The following is a 23,051-nucleotide window of genomic DNA, read 5'->3' on the forward strand; positions in this document are numbered from 1 at the left end:
CACAAACCTGAGCAGCACTGGGAGGCTGACAACCTCCTCTGATGTAACTGGCAAAACAAGTGCTCGAGACTGAGGTTCCATACCACTCCTCTCTCTCATCTAGAGAGAGCTTGTAATAATCCATGGCATCCCACATATACACCGATTTAACTGTTTGCAGCCTCGTGTAAACACCAAAAAAGGAGAAATACTGAGTTTAAGGATGGTACAAAGGGATATAGATTCACCAATGGGATGAAATTAAGCAAAAGGAAATAAGGCCTTAATATCTATGAAAACTTCCCAACACACAGATCTGTTGATTTGAAACTAGATAGATTATTCCTCATTGTGTTCCAACACTGGTAAGGGGTTGGACTAGGGCTATTGCATCACTAAATTGAATTACAGGTACCTGGGGTCTGACTTGTTTTTCACCAGGAGAGGGCAGTAGAACACAGACACTCAAATTGAATTGAAGCCCCAGTTGACTTGAGAAACTAAATTATTTGGGATGTACTTGATCCCAGGTCTCCCATTCTGTGGCATGTTGTTGGCTAATAGCTAAGTCACTAACTTGGGCCAGCTTGCTTTTAAATTTTTTGATTGCCACTTTTTCTACCTCCATTTCATTCAAAGTCACTATTGTGAAATCACTTATTGGGCAGATTGCAAAGGTGAAATACTCTGGTAGAAGTGGAATTTACTAGTCATTTATTTATTTTAAAGGAAACTGTTTGTATTGGACAACAAAATTCTAGCTAATGTTGGATTTGAACTTGGTAGAAAATTTATATTTTATGTAAATTAAATAGAGCACAGACTTATTTGCAAATATTTCACATTTCTAAACATTATTTTATTTTTACAGGAGTTTATTTTATCAGAAGATTACAACAAGATGACACCAGTCAAAAGTTACCAGGGTAAGAAATGCAATCAGTCTTTGTTAGCAGAGATATATTTAACATTTGTTAATGTCATCAATTGCTTTTTAAAAAAAACACAAACCTTTCTCTTTTGCAGTAGAAGGGAAGAAAGTGTTATTTCCTGTAATTATTGATTTACTAATATAAAACCTTAGTTTGTCATTAGATTGATACTATACTGTGTTTATGCTGAGATTACAAGAGTGGAAAAAACAATAATTTGTTTAAAATGTTTTAGTCAGAAATGTGTTGGTGTGAGTTTTCCCCCCCCCCTCTCCCGGATAAATTCTTTAAAATCCAGTCTTTCTATTTGAATCTTTGGCAGTCCCAGCATATCTAATGAAGTGATCTAAAAATCCTGTCTCCTTCTATCTTAAATGCCCACATATATTTAAAAAGACCAGTCTCTCATACATTTTGAAGTATAGATATCTTACTCCAAGATCAAGCAAAACTAATTTGTACCTTCCACCTAATAGCATTATAATGTTCACTAATGGGCTCTTCTAAAAGACCTAACTGTCCTTATTCTTGTTTGTTAGGTCACAATGGTGTTTTATACCAGTATTCATCATAAATTCAATGTCAACTGATGACTAGTATTTTTTTTCTTTCTTGTATCTCTTCCTTTGACATGTAGGTAATGCTATCCTGCGTCATATAAGTATGGTGTTTCTGCATAGAAACCTCTAACGCTGATTAGTGTTCAAAAGATGAATGTGAATTATTTCAAAGTTCTGTGTTTAGAAAGGTTAAAAATAAGAGAATCATTCCTTCAAGAGATGGTGCTTTGGGGTCACTTTGTTACATACCCCTGAAAGCGTAAAAAGAATCTGAATCTTCAAGAATGAAGATGAAACACACTTTTTCGCTTTTAAGTCTTACTTCAGATCACTTTCACTTAAGCTCTCTGGTGTGTTATAACATCAAGCAAGAAAATAAGTAGGTTTGTGTTAATGTGTACTGTACACAGAATCAAAGTAAGATGTATGTGCATATCTTAAGATTCTGGATTGGTTTTATAGATGCTCCCTAATTTATGCCAGTGTTCCATTCCGGAATGCCTTGCGTAACTCGAATTTTGCGTAAGTCGGAAACGTATCCCCGACAATTACGCGCAAAAAACCCAAACCCCTCCTATTTCTAGCTTATTGAACTTTTTCTGTAAGTGCAGATTTGCATAAGTCAGGTTTGCGTAATTCAGGGGGCGTCTGTAATTATAAAAAAAACTCTTGTACTGTCATATCGTCTGACGAATGTGCTGGTAAGGCCTTCATCCACTTACACACATGCCTTAGTTGATTTAGATTAAAAAAGTCTCATTGACTGCAGTGGGACAATAAGCTTACATGCATGCATTGGAGTCTGCAGGATCAGAGTCTAAATGAAATTCATTGGTGGGGGAGATGAAGAGTGAGCTGAAATCTTCCTTGTCCTGCTACCCTACCACCTTTCTCAATGCTCATACATGTGTCTACGTTCACATACACTAATGTGTACATACAGATTTCTTGCTATTGCTGAATTAGTGTTCAGTACTGCCATTGCCTGAGAATTCTGCAGTATGATGCAGTGTAACTGATGCAAGGGAAATTCTCTTATTCCCCCCACCCATTGCAGCAGGCTTACCAGAGAGGCACCACTCTGTATCTCAGTGAGCTCAATAGATGAAGGCTGGCACTTCTGACCAATTAAATACAGGACGTATTGGCTTAAAAAAATTCAGTCGGTCTTGTGTGCTCTCAGTCCCACTTTCATGGTTACAAGGTGGGGTTTGGAGGCCTATAGGAATAGGAGTGGTCGAAACTCTGTTGCAGTTTAGAGTATATGCAGCTGGATGGGACATGTTCCTGGTCTAGTAACTCCTCACTTAATGTTGTAGTTATGTTCATGAAAAATGCGACTTTAAGAGAAATGATGTTAAGCGAATCCAATTTCCCCATAAGAATTAATGTAAATGAGGGGGTTAGGTTCCTGGGGAAAAAAATTTTCAACAGACAAAAGACCATATTATATACACAGTATACGTTTTAAACAAACAATTTAATACTGGTACACAGCGATGATGATTGTGAAGCTTGGTTGTGGTGGAGGAGTCAGAGAGTGGGATATTTCCCTTACTGCTAAGTGATGAACTTGCAATTGGCTGAGCCCTCAAGGGTTAACTCTCACTCTACAAGGCAACAGCAATGGAGGGAGATAGGCGCATTTTCCCCTTTAAATACATTGCCTTGTTAATTAGATCAGCTTGCTGAGACCACAGGCTGCTGCAAGTTCCTGCTGTCCTGAGCCCTGGTGTGTCCCCCCTGCTCCTGTACACCACTTACCCCATCTTCCATAGAGCAGGGGGAAGAGGGGACACCCTGACATTAGCCCCCCTCTTCCTTCCCTCCCCCCCTACCCCCTCACAGCAAGCAGGAGTCTCGGGGAGCAGCTCCAAGGCAGAGGGTAGGAGCAACACATGGCGGGGGGGGGAGGGACAGCTGCAATTGCTAGCCTGCTGGGCAGCTCCTGCACAGGGGACTTAAGAGAGAGGGGAGCTGATGGGGAGGGGGGGGCTGCCGGTCCCCCCTGGTTCCAAGCCCTCACCAGCTAGCTGCAACGGGCTGCTCTTCCTGCAAGCAGTAGACAAAGCAGGCGGCTGCCAAACGACATTAGAAGGGAGCATTTCACAACTTTAAACGAGCATGTTCCCTAATTAATCAGTGATTGTAACAATGAAACAACGTTAACCGGGACGACTTTAAGTGAGGAGTTACTGTACAGCTTAAGTTTCAGTCTAGTAAACTGGCCCATTTTCTATAGAAGTTTGGAGGCCACTGTTAGAGCCACATGTGTTAATTGTGTTACCAGGCCATGAGGAACCTGATCCTGAAAAGTGGGGGAACTAGTGACAGATGTTTACACAGATTTTACATCCTTGACTAGAACAAATTCATCCACAGGATTCAACAGACAATATGCATATATTTGTGTAGTGTATGCAACAAGAAAAATCTGTGCTTTATTTGAGCATTGTGTTCTGAGTAATTTTGCTTTTTAAAAAAATACCAGTTTAGAATACAGCTGCAAAGATATTTGATATCTTTCCAGTGTCAACTTTCACAGAAACAGATACAAGTAGCCTGCTTTGCCTGACATATGTCTCAAAGTCCCAGAACACTAGTAAAGCAGTAGGTTTGTGTATTGAGGAATATGGCATTCACTGTTATGAGGCAGCTAAGAATAAATATGTAAGCTTTTTTCAAACCACTTTTTTTACTTAAATTTGTTCACAGTTCAGCCCAGAGGTCACTGATTTAAAGAATCAGTGATAGGTAGAGCACCGTTTCTTAGGTTAAAACCCTTGAGGGTTTTATTTATGTAGAAGTACAAATCTATTTGTTCAGCTGTTATATTGATATTGACCAGCTGTGATTTTTATATAGCACTTTTTTCAACATCCTATTTGAATAACTATCTGGTGTGCCATGTGTGTGCAGTTTTCATGTGCACTGTTTGCATCTCACTTGTAACATCAAGTGGTCGGACAGAATACCAAACATCAAAGTCCTGGACCGGCCCCTGCATGACTGCATTGAATCTGTGATCATAGAGGGGCAACTTGGCTGGGCTGGTTACCTCATATGCCTGGACAATACGACTCCCCAAAGCCATGCTTTATGGACAGTTGAAAACGGGAGCACATGTGCTGGGGGACCAGTGAAAGCAATATAAGCACAGTCTCAAAGCTCACCTAAAAGCTGACTTGGGGTACGTCTACACTACCCGCCCAATCGGCGGGTAGCGATCGATCTATCGGAGATCGATTTATTGCATGTAGTGTAGACGCGATAAATGGATCCCTCATCACTCTCCCGTCGACTGCTGAACTCCAGCTCGGCAAGAGGCGGAAGCAAAGTCGACGGGGGAGTGGCGGCCGTCAATCCCGCACCGCAAGGACGTGAAGTAAGTGATTTCTAAGTCGATCGAAGATGCGTCGACTTCAGCTATGCTATTCTCGTAGCTAAAGTTGCGTATCTTAGATCGATATTCCCCCCCACCCAACCCCCCCAGAGTAGACCAGGACTAAGTCAACCCAAATGCAGGAGAAACTGCTGCTGCTGCTGGCAGCAGGCCTATTGGTCTGCCTTTAAAGCCATCGAGAACAGCAGAACGGAAAAAGCCAAAAAGAGGTGGGAGTAAAGAAAGCAGGCTTGGCAAGAACTTGCAGCCACATGTGCCTGACATGTGGATGCATTTGCAGATCCCTCATCGTTTTCCATTCGCACAAGGAGATGCACTGAAACAAACTGACTCTGATTTGTCATCTGTGACCAGGACTCCAACAATGTGTGTACAGTGCTAAAACTCTTCTTTAGTTTAAGGCTCTGTCTATGCTAAATCTTCAGAAAACCTGTGATTGCGTTTCCACCTGCACAGTCCCACCAGTGATAGCAATGCTGGGAGTGTAGACAGGGCATGGGTGTTTGTACCACTGTTATCTAAGCCTGCTCAGTAAGTCAAAAAATCCCAGCCTTGAGTCCTGCCATGCTAGCATTACCAATGGTGATACTGCAGTGATGGGAGTTTTCCTGAAAAATGCAAGTGTAAGCAAAAGTATATTACAGTAGCACCGCAGAGTTATGAACATCTCAGGAATGGAGGTTGTTCGTAACTCTGAACATTGACTTAATACAGCTTTGAAACTTTACTAAGAAGAAAAATGCTGCTTTCCCTTTATTTATTTTTTTTAGTAGTTTACTTTTAACATAATACTGTACTGCATTTACTTTCTTTGGTCTCTGCTGCTGCCTGATTGCGCATTTCCAGTTCCAAATAAGATGTGTGGTTGACTGGTCATCAAATGAAATTAATAGGCAGCAGGTTTAAAACAAATAAAAGGAAGTTCTTCACGCAGCGCACAGTCAACTTGTGGAACTCCTTACGTGAGGAGGTTGTGAAGGGTAGGACTATAACAGCGTTTAAAAGAGAACTGGATAAATTCATGGTGGTTAAGTCCATAAATGGCTATTAGCCAGAATGGGTAAGAATGGTGTCCCTAGCCTCTCTTTGTCAGAGGATGGCAGGAGAGTGATCACTTGATCATTGCCTGGTAGGTTCACTCCCTCTGGGGCACCTGGCATTGGCCACTGTTGGTAGACAGATACTGGGCTAGATGGACCTTTGGTCTGACCCGGTACGGCCGTTCTTATGTTCTTATGTCAGTTCGTAACTCTGGTGTTTGTAGCTCTGAGGTTTTACTGCAGGCAACCTTTCAGAAGTGGTGTGCCGAATTTTTATTTATTCACTCTAATTTAAGGTTTCACGTGCCACTAATACATTTTAACGTTTTTAGAAGGTCTCTTTCTATAAGTCTATAATATATAACTAAACTATTGTATGTAAAGTAAATAAGGCTTTTAAAATGTTTAAGAAGCTTCATTTAAAATTAAATTAAAATGCAGAGCCCCCCGGACCGGTGGCCAGGACCCAGGCAGTGCCACTGAAAATCAGCTCACGTGCCGACTTCGGCGCTTGTGCCATAGGTTGCCTACCCCTGTTCTACTGTATCATACAGACATAAGGCTTGCAAGATTGGGCTGTTACATACGTAGTTAGTCACATGACCAGTCCTATTAGGACATCAGTTAGGCTTACAGGTGTGAATAAAGGCTTGCAGGATTGGACCCTAGAAGTGGTTTGGTGGGAAGGAATTAATGTTCGTGGATTTTTTTGGATAGCAGAGGAGTGACTCTCTTCAGTGTTATATGTCTGGGTTTTGTTTTGTTTTTCTGCTTGATTTTCCAGCTCACCAAGGCAGGGTTATGATGATTCTGTTTGTCCTGGAGATGGAATGGGTGTTAAGCACAGGACAGGACAAGCAATTCACCTGGCATTGCTCGGAGAGTGGGCAGCGGCTCGGAGGGTATCGCACCAGTGCGGGGGCCTGCGGCCTGCAGTATCCTTTGTTTACATTGTAGCTTTTCTCTGATTCTTTTGTCTTTGTCACGTCTTTGTTTAAAACTGCCGTTTTCAGACCTCCATCTTAACCATCTATATTCAAAACCTTACAAGGAAATAAATTTTTAAAACAGTTAAATTGTCAGCCCTCATAGCTTTGTCCACTTTATGCATGAGGTATATTTAGATTTAAACATTTATTTTTAAAAACTGTGACCTATCCGTTCTTAAAAGCTGCATCCTATTGTGGTCTCATTGTAAGATAGAGATTGATGGGAGCTTCATTTAAAACACGCTTTTTCTTTTGGGAATTATAATAGCAGCAAAGTAGGTCAATGATCAGGTCCGTGTGTGTGCAGACAGATGGCAAAAATTAAATGACTTAATATGAAATAATGAGCTCATATTCTCTACCTTGGAACAGAACAATGTGCTTTTGAAATATGGGCTCAGCTGGAGAGTAAATGATTCCTAAAATGTTATTCGCAAACAGGTTATTCTCCAAGATATGCCCCTAGTTGCCTGACAAAAGAAATGTCGACTCTCTCCTTTGATCAGTGATACATTGTAAGTTTAAAAACCAGTCTTTCAGAAAGACTGAGACAATGGAGATTTCAATGAGTTGTTAGTGAAACTGTGCTCTTATAGTGTCTACAGTGCAGTAACAGCCCATTTTACTAGTTTATGAGAACCTGAAGATCAAATAGACTTGAAACCAATTTCTGTACAAACAAGTGAAATTGACCAGCCTTTTTGCCCTATCTAGGCTGAGTGAAATGCAAAAAAGTATAAATAGTGAAGAGTAAATTCCACTTCTAAAATATTTGCCCTTATTGGTGTTAAGTGTTGATTAACACAGCATCTTGTTGTCATTGCTGCTGGATAGTTCCCTTTAGGGATCTGGGAACTCTCCCCACAGCTTGGAAACCATTTGAACTGGACCCTTAGATCATGTCAGAACGTCCGGTCCTGTGTTTGTATTAACACCAACAAATATAAGTAATAGACTGGTAGTGCTAACAACCCCTTTACCCTGTTAATTCCAGACTCTGTTCTCTGCTGTGCCTCTTGTTTCGGAGTACATAGTTCTTTGGGTATGTCTACATTGCGAAAAAAACACCTGCAGCGCAGAGAGAGAGAGACTCAGAGCCTGGGTCTATAGCAGGGGTCTCAAATAGGGTGACCAGACAGCAAGTGTGAAAAATTGGGACAGGGGGTGGGGGGTAATAAGAGCCTATCTAAGAAAAGACCCAAAAATCGGGACTGTCCCTATAAATCGGGACATCTGGTCACCCTAGTCTCAAACTCAGTTTACCTTAATGCCAGTGTCAGTCCTCAAATCCTCCCAGCAGGCCCATAATGCCACTGAAGATGGTGTTCAGAAAAGAAAATGTTTATTGTATTTTTTATTTTGAATTTCTTAGAAATAATAAAGCTGTCATACAACTTTATACAATTCTTTGCCTGTCAGAGTTTTTAGTGTTTGCCAGACACCTGGCAATGCTTCAGTTCTATCAGTTTGCTGATGTTTGGCCTCCGTGACTGAGCAGTTGAAACCTTCAGGATTGCAGCAAGGTGTGCATCAGATAGTTGTGCTCGGTATTTTGACCTGTTTATATTCATTGTGGAAAAAAGTAATGCTGCCTCCAGGGCTGACTCTTCCCAGCAACCAATGATGAGATCTCTGTCCCTCTTCCCCAGCCAATGGGAGCTACGGGGGGGGGGGAGGGGCAAGGAGGCACTAGGGGGCCTGTGACTCCTCCTGTGACTCCTCCACAGGCCACAGTGGGGAGGCTCTTGGGCCACAGATGGCCCACAGCCCGGGAGTTTGAGACCCCTGGTCTAGACTCTCTCATTTGTAGGTCTTGCACTTCAGTGCTAAAAATAGTCATGTAGACATTCACGTCTGAAACTCAATCCCTTCCCTGGCGTCAGAGCCGAAGCTCCAACCGGAGCAGGAACGTCTACGTGGCTGTTTTTAGCGCCGTAGCACAAGCCCAAGTCTGTACCCGGCTCTGAGACTCATTGTTGTGGGCCTCTTGCTGTGTGAATGTACCCTTTGATTATAAAAGACACTAGTGCAATGCAGCCTGTCAATGCTAATAACCCAGGGGCGGACAAACTTTTTGGCCTGAGGGCCGCTTCGGGTTTTCGAAATTATATGGAGGGACGATTAGGGGAAGCTGTGTCTCCCCAAACAGCCAGGCGTGGCACAGCCCCCATCCTCTATCCAACCCTCCCTGCTTCTCACCCCCTGATGCCCCTCCCCCACTCTCTGTCCCCTGATGGCCCCTGGAGCCCCCGCCCCTAACTGCCCCCCCCGCTGCCCATCCAAACCCCCCTCTCCTTCCTGACTGCCACCAGACCTCCTGCCCCTAACTGCCCCCCACTACGCCATCCAACCCTCCCTTGCCTTTCTGACTGCCCCCCCAGGACCCCTGCCCCATTCAATCACCCCTTCTCCCTGCCCCTGCTGCCCCATCCAACCCCTCCTCTCATTCTCATCCCCACCCCGGATCCCTGCTCCCATTCAACCCTTCTCTTCCCTGTCCTCTGACCGCCCTGGCCCCTGACCACCACCCCAAACTCCCCTGCCCTCTATCTAACCCTCCATGCTCCCTGCCCTCTGACCGCGCTGTCTGGAGCACTGGCTGGCAGCGTGGCTGCACCAGGACAGGCAGCTGTGCCGCCCGGCTGAAGCCAGCCACGCCCCGTGCAGCACAGAACACCAGGTCAGGCCACGGCTCTGCAGCTGTGCTGCCCCAGGAGCTCGCAGCCCTGCCACCCACAGCATTGCGCTGGCGGCGCAGTGAGCTGAGGCTGCGGGGGAAGAGGAACAGCAGAGGAGGAGCCGGGCGCTAGCCTCCCGGGCCAGGAGCTCAGGGGTCGGGCAGGAGGGTCCCGCAGACCAGATGTGGCCCGCGAGCCATAGTTTGCCCACCTCTGTAATAACCCATTCCTCAAATGTATGAGGTGCAACTAAAATTAGATTGAGGAGATATAACCTGTCAAAACAGATTATTCCAGTAATTAGTTGTAATCTCACCATGTTTAGACCACACTTCAGGATGCACCTGTTCAAACTGGCATTTTCCCCAAATATGTCATAAGACACAAACCAGCTCTGTCAAAGAACAGCCACTGCCACCTACTAGAAACCATTTTAGAAGGAAGGAGAAATCATCTTCCTAGAGATAACTGATCTGTCTCTAATCCTAGAGAGCACGATGGTACTGTGATGGGCGTGCTGTAAATGCAAATATAATAGTGGTTATTTCCAACCATGATTCCAGTGTAATACAATAATTAGTATTTAAACAAAAAATCTAGTAACTGCTATGTAACTTCATAAAAATGCAACGTATTCTTATAGGTACATCCCAGAATTCAGAACCTCTGTCTAGCCTTTATAAAAGATTCCTCAATGCTTTCAATCAGATTTGATGTTGAGACCCGACATGTGTTTATAGGTGATCATTCTGGGCAGGTAACCATTCTCAAACTAGAGCAAGAGAACTGCAGCCTTGTCACAACATTTAAGGGACATACAGGTACAGTTTAAGGTTAAATAATCATCTCTGGTTCTTCATATAGGCTCTGCATTACCATGGGATGAACTTTTTTAAATTTGTAAGCAGCTGTGATGGTTTGAATTGAAATGTCTGTATTTTGGGGGGCACAATAGATGAGCTTAAACTGTCAACAAGGTAAAGGGTGGTAATTCTGTATTACTAAAAACAGGAGAGAACCCTGACTTAAATTGTGAAAATTCTGCACCTTAAAGTACTTTGGTGGGAAAATGCTGCAACAACAAATAAAGCCCTGATAGAGGAAGACCTTAGTAGATAAAGTCCCGATCCTGCTAACACATGCATGTGAGGAGTCCCATTTGTAGTCAATTGAATTGCTCAGGGTTTTGAATGCTATGCGCAGTGTTTCCAGGATGTGACAAGAAGCATGTAAGGAGTTGACGTTTAAAAGTACAGTGCACATTGCAGGAGCTGACTGGTCACTTTGCTGCTGGGGCTCTCGCATTGTCCTGGTGATTGCTGTGTCAGCCCACCATATAGCAGATGCCTATGGAGATGGGGGTTGATGGCTCGTTCTTCATTGATCAATTTATTTTCCTCCTATGGCTGTTCTTTGGCCTCAGTGGACCTCCATATTGGCCTACCACTCCACTTCCCACATCCTCAGCACCAGCTGACTGGTTTGAAGTGTTTTGACAACCCACTGACTTACTAGCTTTGAGGCAAGGCTGCTCAGTTCTCATCCTGCAATTTTTGTGGTGGCATCGCCTCATTACTCCCCAGTGTCTCCACTGTTAATCACAAACTCTGCCTGCAGGGTGTGGAGATGGGTGTCCACATAGCAGCTCTTTGACCACTCATGAGGTAACTTCCTATCCCAGGATTCACTGGGCTCAGTCTGCATGAGTTACAGAGCTGGGACCGGGCTCTGCACCAACAGAAACGCAGGATTAGAATTTGGTTCTGGTTTCCTAGGCTTTTCAGTGGGGCTCATTCTGCACCAGACCTTTCAGTTGGGAAGTCTGCAGTGTGGTGGTGCACATGGAGGGTGTGTTGGATGTGTTTAAACTTAAGTCACATCTCTTTAAGTTGAGACTCACTTTTGATTACGTTCTTCCCTTCCACTTTCAGTTGTAATGAAATAACTGTACTGTCTCCTGTTTTAGGTGGTGTCACTGCTCTTTGTTGGGACCCAGTGCAGCGAGTTTTGTTCTCAGGCAGTTCAGATCATTCCATTATTATGTGGGACATAGGAGGAAGAAAAGGAACAGCCATTGAATTACAAGGACACAAGTACGTTTGAAGAGTTTTTCCTCCTCCTGGGTTTAGGGGAGAAAAACAAAATGAAGCAGAACCAAGGAGTATATTCTTATGTCTGTGCATGGGATTTGTGTGTGACTTCCTGTATCTTTGTATATTACCAATATTAACTACATTTAATGAGAGGTTGTATTCCCCATCGGGTTCTGTCTTCACCCACCTCTTGAAGGAGCACAAGATTTAGAGTACCAGCCACTTTAACTCCATACTAACCAAGTATTTTTTAAACGTGAATGTATGTAGAATCCAGGCTGTACCCAAGGTGCTCTGTCTAATTAGCCATCATTTGTCAACGTGTTTAAATGTGTGTTCCTAAGCATCAGCAACTGAGCAAGGCAGAACTGGCTCCTGCTGTTGTAAAGGGGAATACACTAGAGGTACGAACCAGACTTAATAGACCTAGAGAGGAGGGGATGACTTGGTACTTTTGGTCTAACACAATATTAAAGACTAATTTCATACGTGTGCTTTTCCAACCATTGAATTACTGTGACTGTGCAGACTGACTGACTGTTCAAAGGCACTTTCTCCTTGGCTGGTTGGGCTGCCTTGATTTTGTGGTTCTGTACCACTCCAGCAGTGCATGTGTGGGACGGGACTTCCTCACTGAAACACTCAATCTTGATGTCTATTTATATTAAAGCCTACTGCTGCATGCCCTGCTGTGGCTCATTGATGTAGCGTCACAACATCTAACGTGCAGGCAAACCTCTGTATCTTATTTGCAGCATGACAGTGTTGGAGAACATGCTGGTTCAGTGATGTAATGCATTGCATTAGGTAGAACCACAGTAAAGACAGCATTTCCACACAGTGCTGCCTTTGAGTCGGCAAGTCATAGATACACAGTAGTGTGGCACTGTTCCAGATTGCCTTCTAAAAGCATTGCTACATAGAGGAGCATCCATATACAAGATAATGGACCAGTATTAAAGCACTTCTCAGTATGCGCCTGGCTTGGTGTCAAGCAGTGCTGGTGCCAAAGTGGTGGGTGAAGGTTCTGACCTAATCTCAGGGTATGTCTACACTTCGAAATTAGGTCGATTTTATAGATGTCTAGTTTTAGAAATCGATTTTATACACTCGACTGCGTATGTCCACACTAAGCGCATTGTCAGTGGAGTGAGTCCTCACTACCATGGCTAGCATCGACTTACAGAGCAGTGCACTGTGGGTAGCTATCGCACAGTTCCCGCAGTCTCCGCCACCCATTGGAATTCTGGGTTAAGCTCCCAGTGCCTGATGGGGCAAAAACATTGTCGTGGGTGGTTTTGGATACGTCATCAGTCGCCCCTCCTTCCATGAAAGCAATGGCAGACAGTCGTTTCACGCCTTCTGCACAGACGCAATACCACGGCAAGCATGCAGCCTGCTCAGCTCAGCTCACTGACACCGCCGCTATTGTGTCCTGGGTGCTGCTGGCAGCAGACGGTGCAGTAGGACTGCAAACCATCATCGTCATACACTGCTTCTGATGCAACTGTGCTCTGCTGATACTGCCTCAACAGCAAATTTCTCCATATTGTCTGTCATGGGCTCCCGGATTCTCGGGAAATGTGTGTGGTGCTTACCGTCATCCGGCACCACTTCCACTGCAACTCTGCTCTCCTGGTGCCATGAATCCACCTCGCAGGTCCTCTAGTTGTTCAGTGTAAATATCTATTCTTGTGGCATCCGTCATCTACCAATTCCGCAGCAACTCTGCTTTCCTGCTCTCCCACAGATGCCATACCACGGCAAGCATGGAGCCTTCTCAGCTCACCGCTGCTATTGTGAGCGTTATAAACACCTTGCGCATTATCCTGCAGTATGTGCAGAACCAGAACTTGCAAAAGCAGGCAAGGAGGTGATGACAGCATGATCATGATAGTGATGAGGACATGGACACAGACTTCTCTCAAAGCACAGACCCTGGCAATTCGGACATCATAGTGGTAATGGGACAGGTTCATACCGTGGAACGTGGATTCTGGGCCCGGGAAACATGCACAGACTGGTGGGACTGCATAGTGTTGCAGGTCTGGGATGATTTCAAGTGGCTGTGAAACTTTTGCATGCGTAAGGGCACTTTCATGGAACTTTGTGATTTGCTTTCCCCTGCCCTGAATACCCCTGCAAGAATACCAAGATGAGAGCAGCCCTCACAGCTGAGAAGCGAGTGGCAATAGCCCTCTGGAAACTTGCAACGCTAGACAGCTACTGGTCAGTCGGGAATCAATTTGGAGTGGGCAAATCTACTGTGGGGGCTGCTGTGATCCAAGTAGCTAACACAATCACTGAGCTGCTGCTATCAAGGGTGGTGATTCTGGGAAATGTGCAGCTCATAGTGAATAGCTTTGCTGCAATGGGATTCCCTAATTATGGTGGGGTGATAGGGATATGCATTCCGTCTATCTGGGGACTGGACCACCTTGGCAGCCAGTACATAAACTGCTTGGGTACTTTTCAATGGTGCTGCAAGCACTGGTGGATCACAAGGGACGTTTCACCGACATCAATATGGAATGGCCGAGAAAGGTACATGACGCTTGCATCTTCAGGAACTCTGGTCTGTTTGAACAACTGCAGGAAGGGACTTCCCAGACCAGAAAATAACTGTTGGGGACATTGAAATGCCTATAGTTATCCTTGGGGACCCAGCCTACCCCTTAATACCATGGCCCATGAAGCCATACACAGGCAGCCTGGACAGTAGTAAGGAGCTGTTCAACTATAGGCTGAGCAAGTGCAGAATGGTGGTAGAATGTGCATTTGGATGTTTAAAAGGGCGCTGGCACAGTTTACTGACTCGGTTAGACCTCAGCGAAACCAATATCCCCATTGTTATTGCCACTTGCTGTGTGCTCCACAATATCTGTGAGAGTAAGGGGGAGACCTTTATGGTGGGGTGGGAGGTTGAGGCAAATCGCCTGGCCGCTGATTACACACAGCCAGACACCAGGTGATTAGAAGAGCACACCAGGAAGCGCTGCGCATCAGAGAAGCTTTGAAAACCAGTTTTATGACTGGCCAGGCTTCGGTTTGACAGTTCTGTTTTGTTTCTCCTTGATGAAAACCTGCCCCCTTGGTTCACTCTGCTTCCCTGTAGGCCAACTGCCCTCCCCAGTTCGATCACCTCTTGCAGCGGCAATAAAGTCAATATTGTTGCAAAATCACGCATTCTTTATTTCATCACACAAATAGGGGGATAACTGCCAACGTAGCCCAGGAGGGGTGGGTGAGGAGGGGAGCACTGGATGGGGTGGTGGATGAGGGTAGGAGGGAAGGACAAGTCCACACTGCACTTTAAAACGTATTGAATGCCAGCTTTCTGTTGCTTGGGCAGCCCTCTGGGGTGGAGTGGTTGGGTGGCTGGACCCCCACTCCTCTCCCCCGCATTCTTGGGCATCTGGGTGAGGAGGCTATGGAACTTGGGGAGGAGGGCAGGGGCTGCCACGGTGGTCTGTGCTCCTGCTGCATTTCCTGCAGCTCAACGAGACGCCGGAGCATATCGGTTTGATCCCCACAGTAGCCTCAGCATTGCATCCTGTCTCCTCTCATTGCGCTGCCGCTACCTCTCATCTCGCTCGTCCCTCCTGTCCTCGCATTCATTTTCTGCTTTCCTGGACTCTGACATTATTTGCCTCCATGCATTCTGCTGAGCTCTTTCAGTGCAGGAGGACTGTATGAGCTTAGAGAACATTTAATCGCTAGTGCGGTTTTTTTCACCTTCTTATCTGCACTAACCTCAGGGACAGAGATGATGGGGGGAGCATTGAAACATTTGCAGGTGCAAGAGGAAAAGAGTATTCTTAAAGACACATTTTAGAGAACAATGGGTAGACTCTTTCACGGTGAACCAAGCTGTTAACATTACATGCACGTGTGCTTTTGGTACAAGGTCGCATTTTGCCTCTTATATTGAGGGCCTGCCGATTTGGTGTGAGAGAGAACACACGCAGGGCCGGGCAACAGAATTCGGCTTGCAGGCAGGCATGGTAAGCCACAGTCTTTTGGCTTCTTCAGCTGTCGTAACGTGGCAATGGTTTCAAACAGCAGCGCCCTCCTTTCCCATACCAAGCACCCATTGGGTTGGCCATTTAAAAGGAAGCGCTGTACTGGCTGCGAATGCATCCCAAGTCTTCAGGGAAAATTAATCATTAAACACACTTGCTTTTAAAGCATGCATTATATTTACAAAGGTACACTCACCAGAGGTGCCTTCTCTGGCTTCATGGTCCATGAGCCCGGGTTGGGAGGGTATTGGCTCCAGGGTGATAAACCAGTTCCTGGCTGTTGGGGAGAATGGTTTCTCCTTTTGCATGCTGTGCGCTATCCTCCTCCGCCATTTCCTCATCTTCCTTGTCCCCAAAATCCTCATCCCTGTTGTGTGAGACTCCCCCCTTGCAGGTGTCCATGGACAGGGGTGGGGTAGTGGTGGGGGGCCCCCCCCTAGAATTGCATGCAGCTCATCATAGAAGCAGCATGTCTGGGGCTCTGACCCAGAGTATCTGTTTGCCTCTTTGGCTTTTTGGTAGGCTTGCCTGAGCTCCTTAATTTTCAGGCAGCACTATTGTGGGTCCCTGTTGTAGCCTCTGTCCATCGTGCCCTTAGAGATTTTTTCAAATATTTTGGCATTTCGTCTTTTGGAGCGGAGTTCTGTTAGCACGGATTCGTCTCCCCAAACAGCGATCAGCTCCAGCACTTCCCGTTCGGTCCATGCTGGAGCTCTTTTGCGATTTTGGGACTGCATGGTCACCTGTGCTGATCAGCGCTCCATGTTGGCCAAGCAGGAAATGAAATTCAAAAGTTCCCGGGGCTTTTTCCTGTCTACCTGGCCAGTGCATCTGAGTTGAGAGTGCTGTCCAGAGCAGTCACAATGGAGCACTCTGGGATAGCTCCCAGAGGCCAATACAGTCGAATTACGTCCACACTACCCCAAATTCGACCTGACAATGTCGATTTCAGCGCTAATCCCCTCATCGGGGAGGAGTACAGAAATCGATTTTAAGAGCCCTTTAAGTCAACAAAAATGGCTTCATCGTGTGGACAGGTCCAGGGTTAAATCAATCTAACACTGCTAAATTTGACCTAAACTTGTAGTGTAGACCAGGGCTCAGTGCACTAAACCACCCCCCTCTTGAAGATCCATTTCTTCTGGAGGCCCCCCACCCCCCCAAAAAAAAAAACCAGTGCAAGAAAACAAAGTGAGCTCAAGTAATTCCTTCCCCCTTGGTCTCAGTGTCATCTTTCTGTGCCTGTTTCCTAGATCGTAAGTTTTCTGGGCCTTGATATTTCCCTCTTCTGTAGAGCTGAGCACACTTTTTTTCATGGTTTTACAAAGAATACTAAAAGGAGGAATAGTCCATTTTTCTAAAAAACTTAAATCTCAAAATGTTGGGAAGATCTGGGGCAGCCTTATCAGTTCTATTCTATTTGAAATTCTTTTCATTTGTTAGTGTTCAATTCGAATGCTCACAGCAGCACCTTAGAAACTATTTTTCTCCTCAAGTTGCTAGATAACGTTGGGTTTTTCATTGCTTCATTCACAGGCACCATGTGGGGATTTAACAAATTAACCAATAACGGACACATTTGTTCTGAGAGAGAGCGAGCACTTTACCATAGTGGTTATAGGTATTTGGGACCATGTTCTCAGAGGTCATTCAATTACAATGCAACCATGGCTTTCAAGGAAGCTAAGATCTCCAAACTAACTAACTGGAAAAGCAATAGTTTTGTCTGGAAACTAATCTTGTTTTAAATCCTCCTCTAATAAGTGGTGCACTACCCAATGTGGACCAAATTCAGAGCACATGGTACAGTATATAATATATAATCTACTAATTGGAATTGTAGGACTAGTGAATTTTATACATGAATGAGCCGAGAGAGAAAAATATGGCAAACCAGTTACTTTGCCTTGACATATCTTTAAACCTTTAACTAACTGATGTTGTATGTTTCTTTTGCAGCGATAAAGTTCAGTGTCTCTCCTATGCTCCCCACACAAGACAGCTCATCTCTTGTGGTGCAGATGGTGGAATTGTTATCTGGAATATGGATGTTGAGAGACAGGAGGTAGATATATATCTCTTGTTCATCTTCTAAAAAGCTGGGGCCTTTCTAAAGCAACTAATTTGAATCTGATTGGTATCTTTTTAAAGGTTAGAAAATACACTAGTGTTTTAGGAATGCTCCAGTTGTTACACATGTGAAGATGTATAGCTTTGTGTGTGATCGAGTGGTTCAGGGTAGTTATGTAGCAGGGGGTGTGTTTTATGTATGTTGCTAAATAGCATGTGCTCTGAGTCCTCTGAAAAGTGACTCTTTGAAGAGGACATTGTGATATATTCTGTTTTTCAGTAACTCCATAGGATTCTGTTACAAGTGTGCAAGCAGGATTTCTGTTCTTATGCATCAAAATGATTGTTTAAATTTCAGTCAGTTACACTTGTGCAAAATTTAGAGGTAGTGGGATTACACCAAAGGCCTAATTTAATGTTTTAGCAATGACGGGGAAAAAATGCTAGCGACTCAAATCTGTTAGTATCCAGGGCTGTCAGTTTACAAGTGAAAAGATGGATGTTTGATTTTTAAACAGATGGTTCTGGAAACTCAGATTGCTATTTGAGTCATTTTCTTTTTTTTCTACCTTTGCCAAAAATCACTAAATTAGGCCCTGGGTTACAACTGTTTAATCCCACTACTGCTAATAGTTTTGGACAGGTGTAACTGATTGGCAATTATGCATCAAAGCAATTGTTTATTAAGAGAATAGAATCCTCCTTGCACACTCATAACGTATTGGCTCTCTATGGCTAACATCAAAAGTAGTAAAAACTTATTCTGTGCCTTATGTATGCTTGTATGTAGCCTCAGTTCTGTAGTTTCTGTAGCTGCAATCGTGCTGAACCTTAGGTGTAGACAAGGACATGCAGGGTTTGCACTCACTGAGCTCATGTTTTGCACTTCCTTGTAACTGGGGTAAACCCCGAATAAATAAATCCTTGCAAACTTCAGTTTGTCGAGTCTACCATATGGGGTGTAACTACACTTAACTGCTGAATTGGCCCATTTCTGGAGTGTAGACAAGGCCTTAGTCACTAAAGTAAGGTCATACAACTGATACCCACAGTGGGCAGATCTGAGTTACAGGATGGCATTTTTAGTCATTCTGTAGTGTGGAACTACACTTGAAAGGGACACAACCCACATAAAAACCTCACTTCTGTGGGGAATTTTTTTCATCATTTTGACACCTGAGATTGCTGTACTACAGTAAGTTATCACTTTTGTACCCATTGCCTGTCTGACTGCTTACTTGTTAATCTGCCATATGTGGAATACAGATAGGGACCATCACTCGAAGAAGGAGGTTACCTACCTATAACTGTAGGTTCTTCATGTGTGGCCCCTATCTGTATTTGCTACCCATCCTCCGCTCCCTCTGTAGCAGATTGATTGAACGAACTGTGGTAAGAATGGGAAACTGGAGAAGTGTCGGCCTGCACCACCTTTTGTGCCCATGGCTCAGAGCATGAGGAGGCCAATGGACTCTGCTTGCAAAAAAAAATTAAACTTTGGCACATGGTGCATATGCATATCCCATCTGTGGAATACAGATAGGGCCCACACATCTCAAAGAGCCTCCAGCCACAGGTAACTAACTGCCCTTTCCCTTTTGGTGTAACTTTAACATTCAGAAATAATGTTACTTAAATGTTTTACAAAGGCAACTACAAAGCTTTAAAATTGAAAAGTGCTTTGTTATAAAACAAACTGCTTTATTGTGTGTGAGTTGGTTGAAAAGTGGGTAAGAAATATAATTAGCTAAATGAGTGTTTGGCATCAGGTGTTAACAGATATGTCTATATTGGCTCATTCTTGTTGTCAGGAGGGAGTATATATATTGCTACATTGACTCCAAAATACTAATCCTTAAGATTTTAGTATAACATATTTTGCCTTGGGCTCTCTTCTGAAGTGCCTTTTTTCTTGAAATGTTCTGGTTATTGCTTTGGTGGCATTTTTCACTGATTTAGATTTTCCACTTGGGGGTGTGTGTGTGTGTGTGTGTGTGTGTGTGTGTGTGTGTGATATTCACTTTGATATTATCATTTCTACCATGTCTCAGGAATCGCACAAGGGAGGAATTAAGCCATTTTATATTTTAATTCTTATAAATTATTTTATCTGTCAATCTTAAAAGGCCATAAAGGAACATTTGAAAGAGGATGGAAGTGGTTTCCATTTTACTACTGAGCAGTTACTGTCACAGCAATATCTACCTTTTTCAAATGTTGTGCCTCAGTGTGTAGATGAAAGCCCTATTTTCTCAGAACACACATCTAATTAAAGACTTGGTTACTTTTAGAAAAGTAGACAGTGGGGACTTACCCCTAAAGCCCCTACGCCTTTGAATTAACCTAACAAAGCAAGCTGCAGTTCCTTTAGGACTTGTTCCATTGTAGGGGGCTGGAGTGAAGGCTTAAGTTTAAGGATTTCATCAGCCTTACCTTGCTTTTTTGCTTTTGCTAAGCTCCAACATAATCTAACCTTATTTAACCACAGTGTTGTGCATTTTAATCCTTAATGTTTGATACCCAAGCATCTTCTGAAGCCATTCCAGTTAATTGGGTGTGTACTTAATGAAGCAGTTTTTTAAACAAGCATCAGAGTCCTGTGGCACCTTATAGACTAACATACGTATTGGAGCATGAGCTTTCGTGGTTGAATGCCCACTTCGTGGGATGCATTGTTTTTTAAACAATCCTCTTCTACACCCAATAGTCAGGAATGGGTGTGAAGTGGATTAATGTGTATTTATATTAGAGCAACCTTGCAAAGGGTGGGGGTGAGGGGGGATGAGAGAATGCAGCAGGCAGCAGCAGCTTCAAGGAGGGGCCCTATTGGTGGGGATGCAGGAGAAAGACAAAGGGTAGAGGGAGGGAAACACAAGTGGGGAAAAAGAACAGGAGTACTTGTGGCACCTTAAAGACTAACAAATTTATTTTAGCATGAGCTTTCGTGAGCTACAGCTCACTTCTTCGGATGCATAGAATGGAACACACAGACAGGAGATATTTATACATACAGAGAACATGAAAAGGTGGAAGTATGCATAACAACAGGAAAAGTGGGGAAGCTGCATATTGGAGAGTAGTGCCCCTGCTTCCCAAAGACAGACCAGTGGCAAGGAGGTAAGAGCGCACCTGAAGAGTTCAGGCCCCTGCCAATACAGCTGTTATCACTTAGTTGTTTCCTGTTGTCTGCTGTCAGCAGGGGGCCTGATAGGGGAAGCATTAGTTTACCAGACTTCCCTCCCAGTAGAGAATTGAGTCATTGTCATCACTCCTCATGTTGGGGCTTGGGTGAGGGTTACAGGCTATTGAGGATAGCCTTTGCTGAGGTTTCTCCATTCCTTACTCCTGGGAGAATTCTGCACCAATAAAATTAAAAATTCTGCAAATTTTATTTGTCAAAATAACACTACATAATCATGTCAGTTTCAATTATTTTGGTAATTTATTTCAAAATACCTGTCAGCAGCTCTGTCTGTAACAATACATATACACACACAAATCCTCCAGGAATAGAGTTAGAGACCCCTATGACAACCCAGTTCCTGTTTCCCTATCCCCTCCCCCACAGAGCGCAGCCGGGGGGCCCTTCGGCCCAGCAACTCACAACCTTTCCTACCAGAGCCCAGCTGCGGGGGTCCCCCTGACTCAGACACTCTCACCCCCTACCCTCCTAGAGCCCAGGGATCCAGAGGGAGAAACAGACTGATGCTGGGTTCTGGGCTTGTGTGGAGTTCCCTGCATACTGTCTTCATCCTTCAGGGTATGCTGGGAACTGCAGCTGCAGGCAACCCTCCAGTCCACGTCCACTCCCTCTCCCCCTGGCCTTGTCTTCTATTTGTGAGCTGAGCTCTGCTGGGCCCAGTGGCCCCTAGTGGGGGCCAACATCTCTGCAGTCCGTTGCTGTGGGTGGGGGGGGTGCAGAAAGGAAATTCTGAGCACACAACATTAATCTCTGCAAAATTCTGCCTTGCGCAATGATGCAGAATTCCCCCAGGAGTAATTCTTACCCACTTCACTCACAGCATGACAAGCATAGCATTAGATCAAACTGCATTAGAAAATACAAGATTTTACTAAAAATAAACGCTAGCTTTAGTATATAAATGTAAAAGCAGGGTAGAGCCGACTTTCTTTTTGTTCAGGCTTGTTCAGGATCTGCCTGCCATCCCCACACATGAGACTTGAAGCACAACCGTCTGACAGCAGGAGGTTCAGAAAAGCCAATTACAATTAAAAAGATTGAGCAAAATTTTCAAACTTTTGAGTGTTTAGGCACCTAAAAATGAATGACCTGGTTCTAAGTAGTGCTGACCACCCACAAGTGGGTCCAGGTAGAGTTGCAGGGGCCCTGGCCTGAGTCTTGGTAGTGCTGAGTACCTGCAACGCTCAGTGGAGCCAGTTGAGAGTGCTCAGGATCACACCATTCATTTCAGGCGTCTGAGTTTAAGCGTCCATGTTTTTGTCAAATGTTGGCCTTTCTTTAAGAATAGAATCCTATTTTATGGTGAGAAATGTTCCTCCTGTGTGAACTTTCAGAACACAGCAAAATAAATCCCAGGGAACACTTTGGTGTGGGTTTGGGTTGTTGTTTTTGTTTTGTTTTGTTAATGACCTTTGGCTGAAAAACTGTTTTTCTAGACAAGTTCAGCATAACACTGTTTAATTATTGCAACAGAAGCCACACGGCTTGTTCTGCTATTGGATTCCTACCTGAAGCTTTTCTGCCTATTTATCATAACCCTTTTGTGTTACAGACACCGGAGTGGTTGGACAGTGACTCCTGTCAAAAGTGTGACCAGCCTTTCTTCTGGAATTTTAAACAGATGTGGGACAGTAAGAAAATAGGCCTTAGACAGGTTTGTTCTGTTTTGTATTGATGAAGTAATTTAAGAGAACGATATACCTGATAGTTCAATGAAATATTTTAACATTTTTCAGATGTATAGGAACTTGTTTAACTTTTCCGTTGGCTGCTTGGTGATTTAAAGGCATTTAGCTACCCTCGTGCCAAGAGAGGGGGAGTGGGCAGGCAAAGGCCTGGTGATGGGTGAATATCTTGGCCCTCATAAACAGAAGCACTTTTTGCAATCCATTTCTATAGAAAATGCACCCTGTACATTGGCTTGGGTAAATTTTGAGTTGCATGTGGGTTTAGCGACGTGAATCTTATTTAATATCAGGAAGATTCTGTACAAACAAACGTGGCGCAAAGCTCACGTCTGAAGAGTCTAATGGAACCAGTATAATAGTGCACTAAAAAGGGCATTGCTTTCCCTTCCAAGGCA

At 44.2% G+C, this 23,051-nt stretch overlaps 1 protein-coding gene across 3 annotated transcripts in view; it reads left to right on the plus strand.

The window, feature by feature from the left end:
• Window positions 1-23,051, plus strand: part of WDFY2 (WD repeat and FYVE domain containing 2) — a 138,605-nt gene that overhangs the window by 83,672 nt on the left and 31,882 nt on the right. For all 3 annotated transcript variants that reach the window (XM_045014560.1, XM_045014568.1, XR_006578967.1), the window contains 6 exons: window positions 851-905; window positions 6,699-6,849; window positions 10,290-10,402; window positions 11,548-11,674; window positions 17,656-17,761; window positions 22,521-22,622. In XM_045014560.1, the coding sequence (XP_044870495.1) occupies window positions 851-905; window positions 6,699-6,849; window positions 10,290-10,402; window positions 11,548-11,674; window positions 17,656-17,761; window positions 22,521-22,622 (654 nt within the window). The remainder of the gene's footprint in view (window positions 1-850; window positions 906-6,698; window positions 6,850-10,289; window positions 10,403-11,547; window positions 11,675-17,655; window positions 17,762-22,520; window positions 22,623-23,051) is intronic.

Source organism: Mauremys mutica, chromosome 1 (assembly GCF_020497125.1).
Source record: "Mauremys mutica isolate MM-2020 ecotype Southern chromosome 1, ASM2049712v1, whole genome shotgun sequence".
Lineage (NCBI taxonomy): Eukaryota > Metazoa > Chordata > Testudines > Geoemydidae > Mauremys > Mauremys mutica.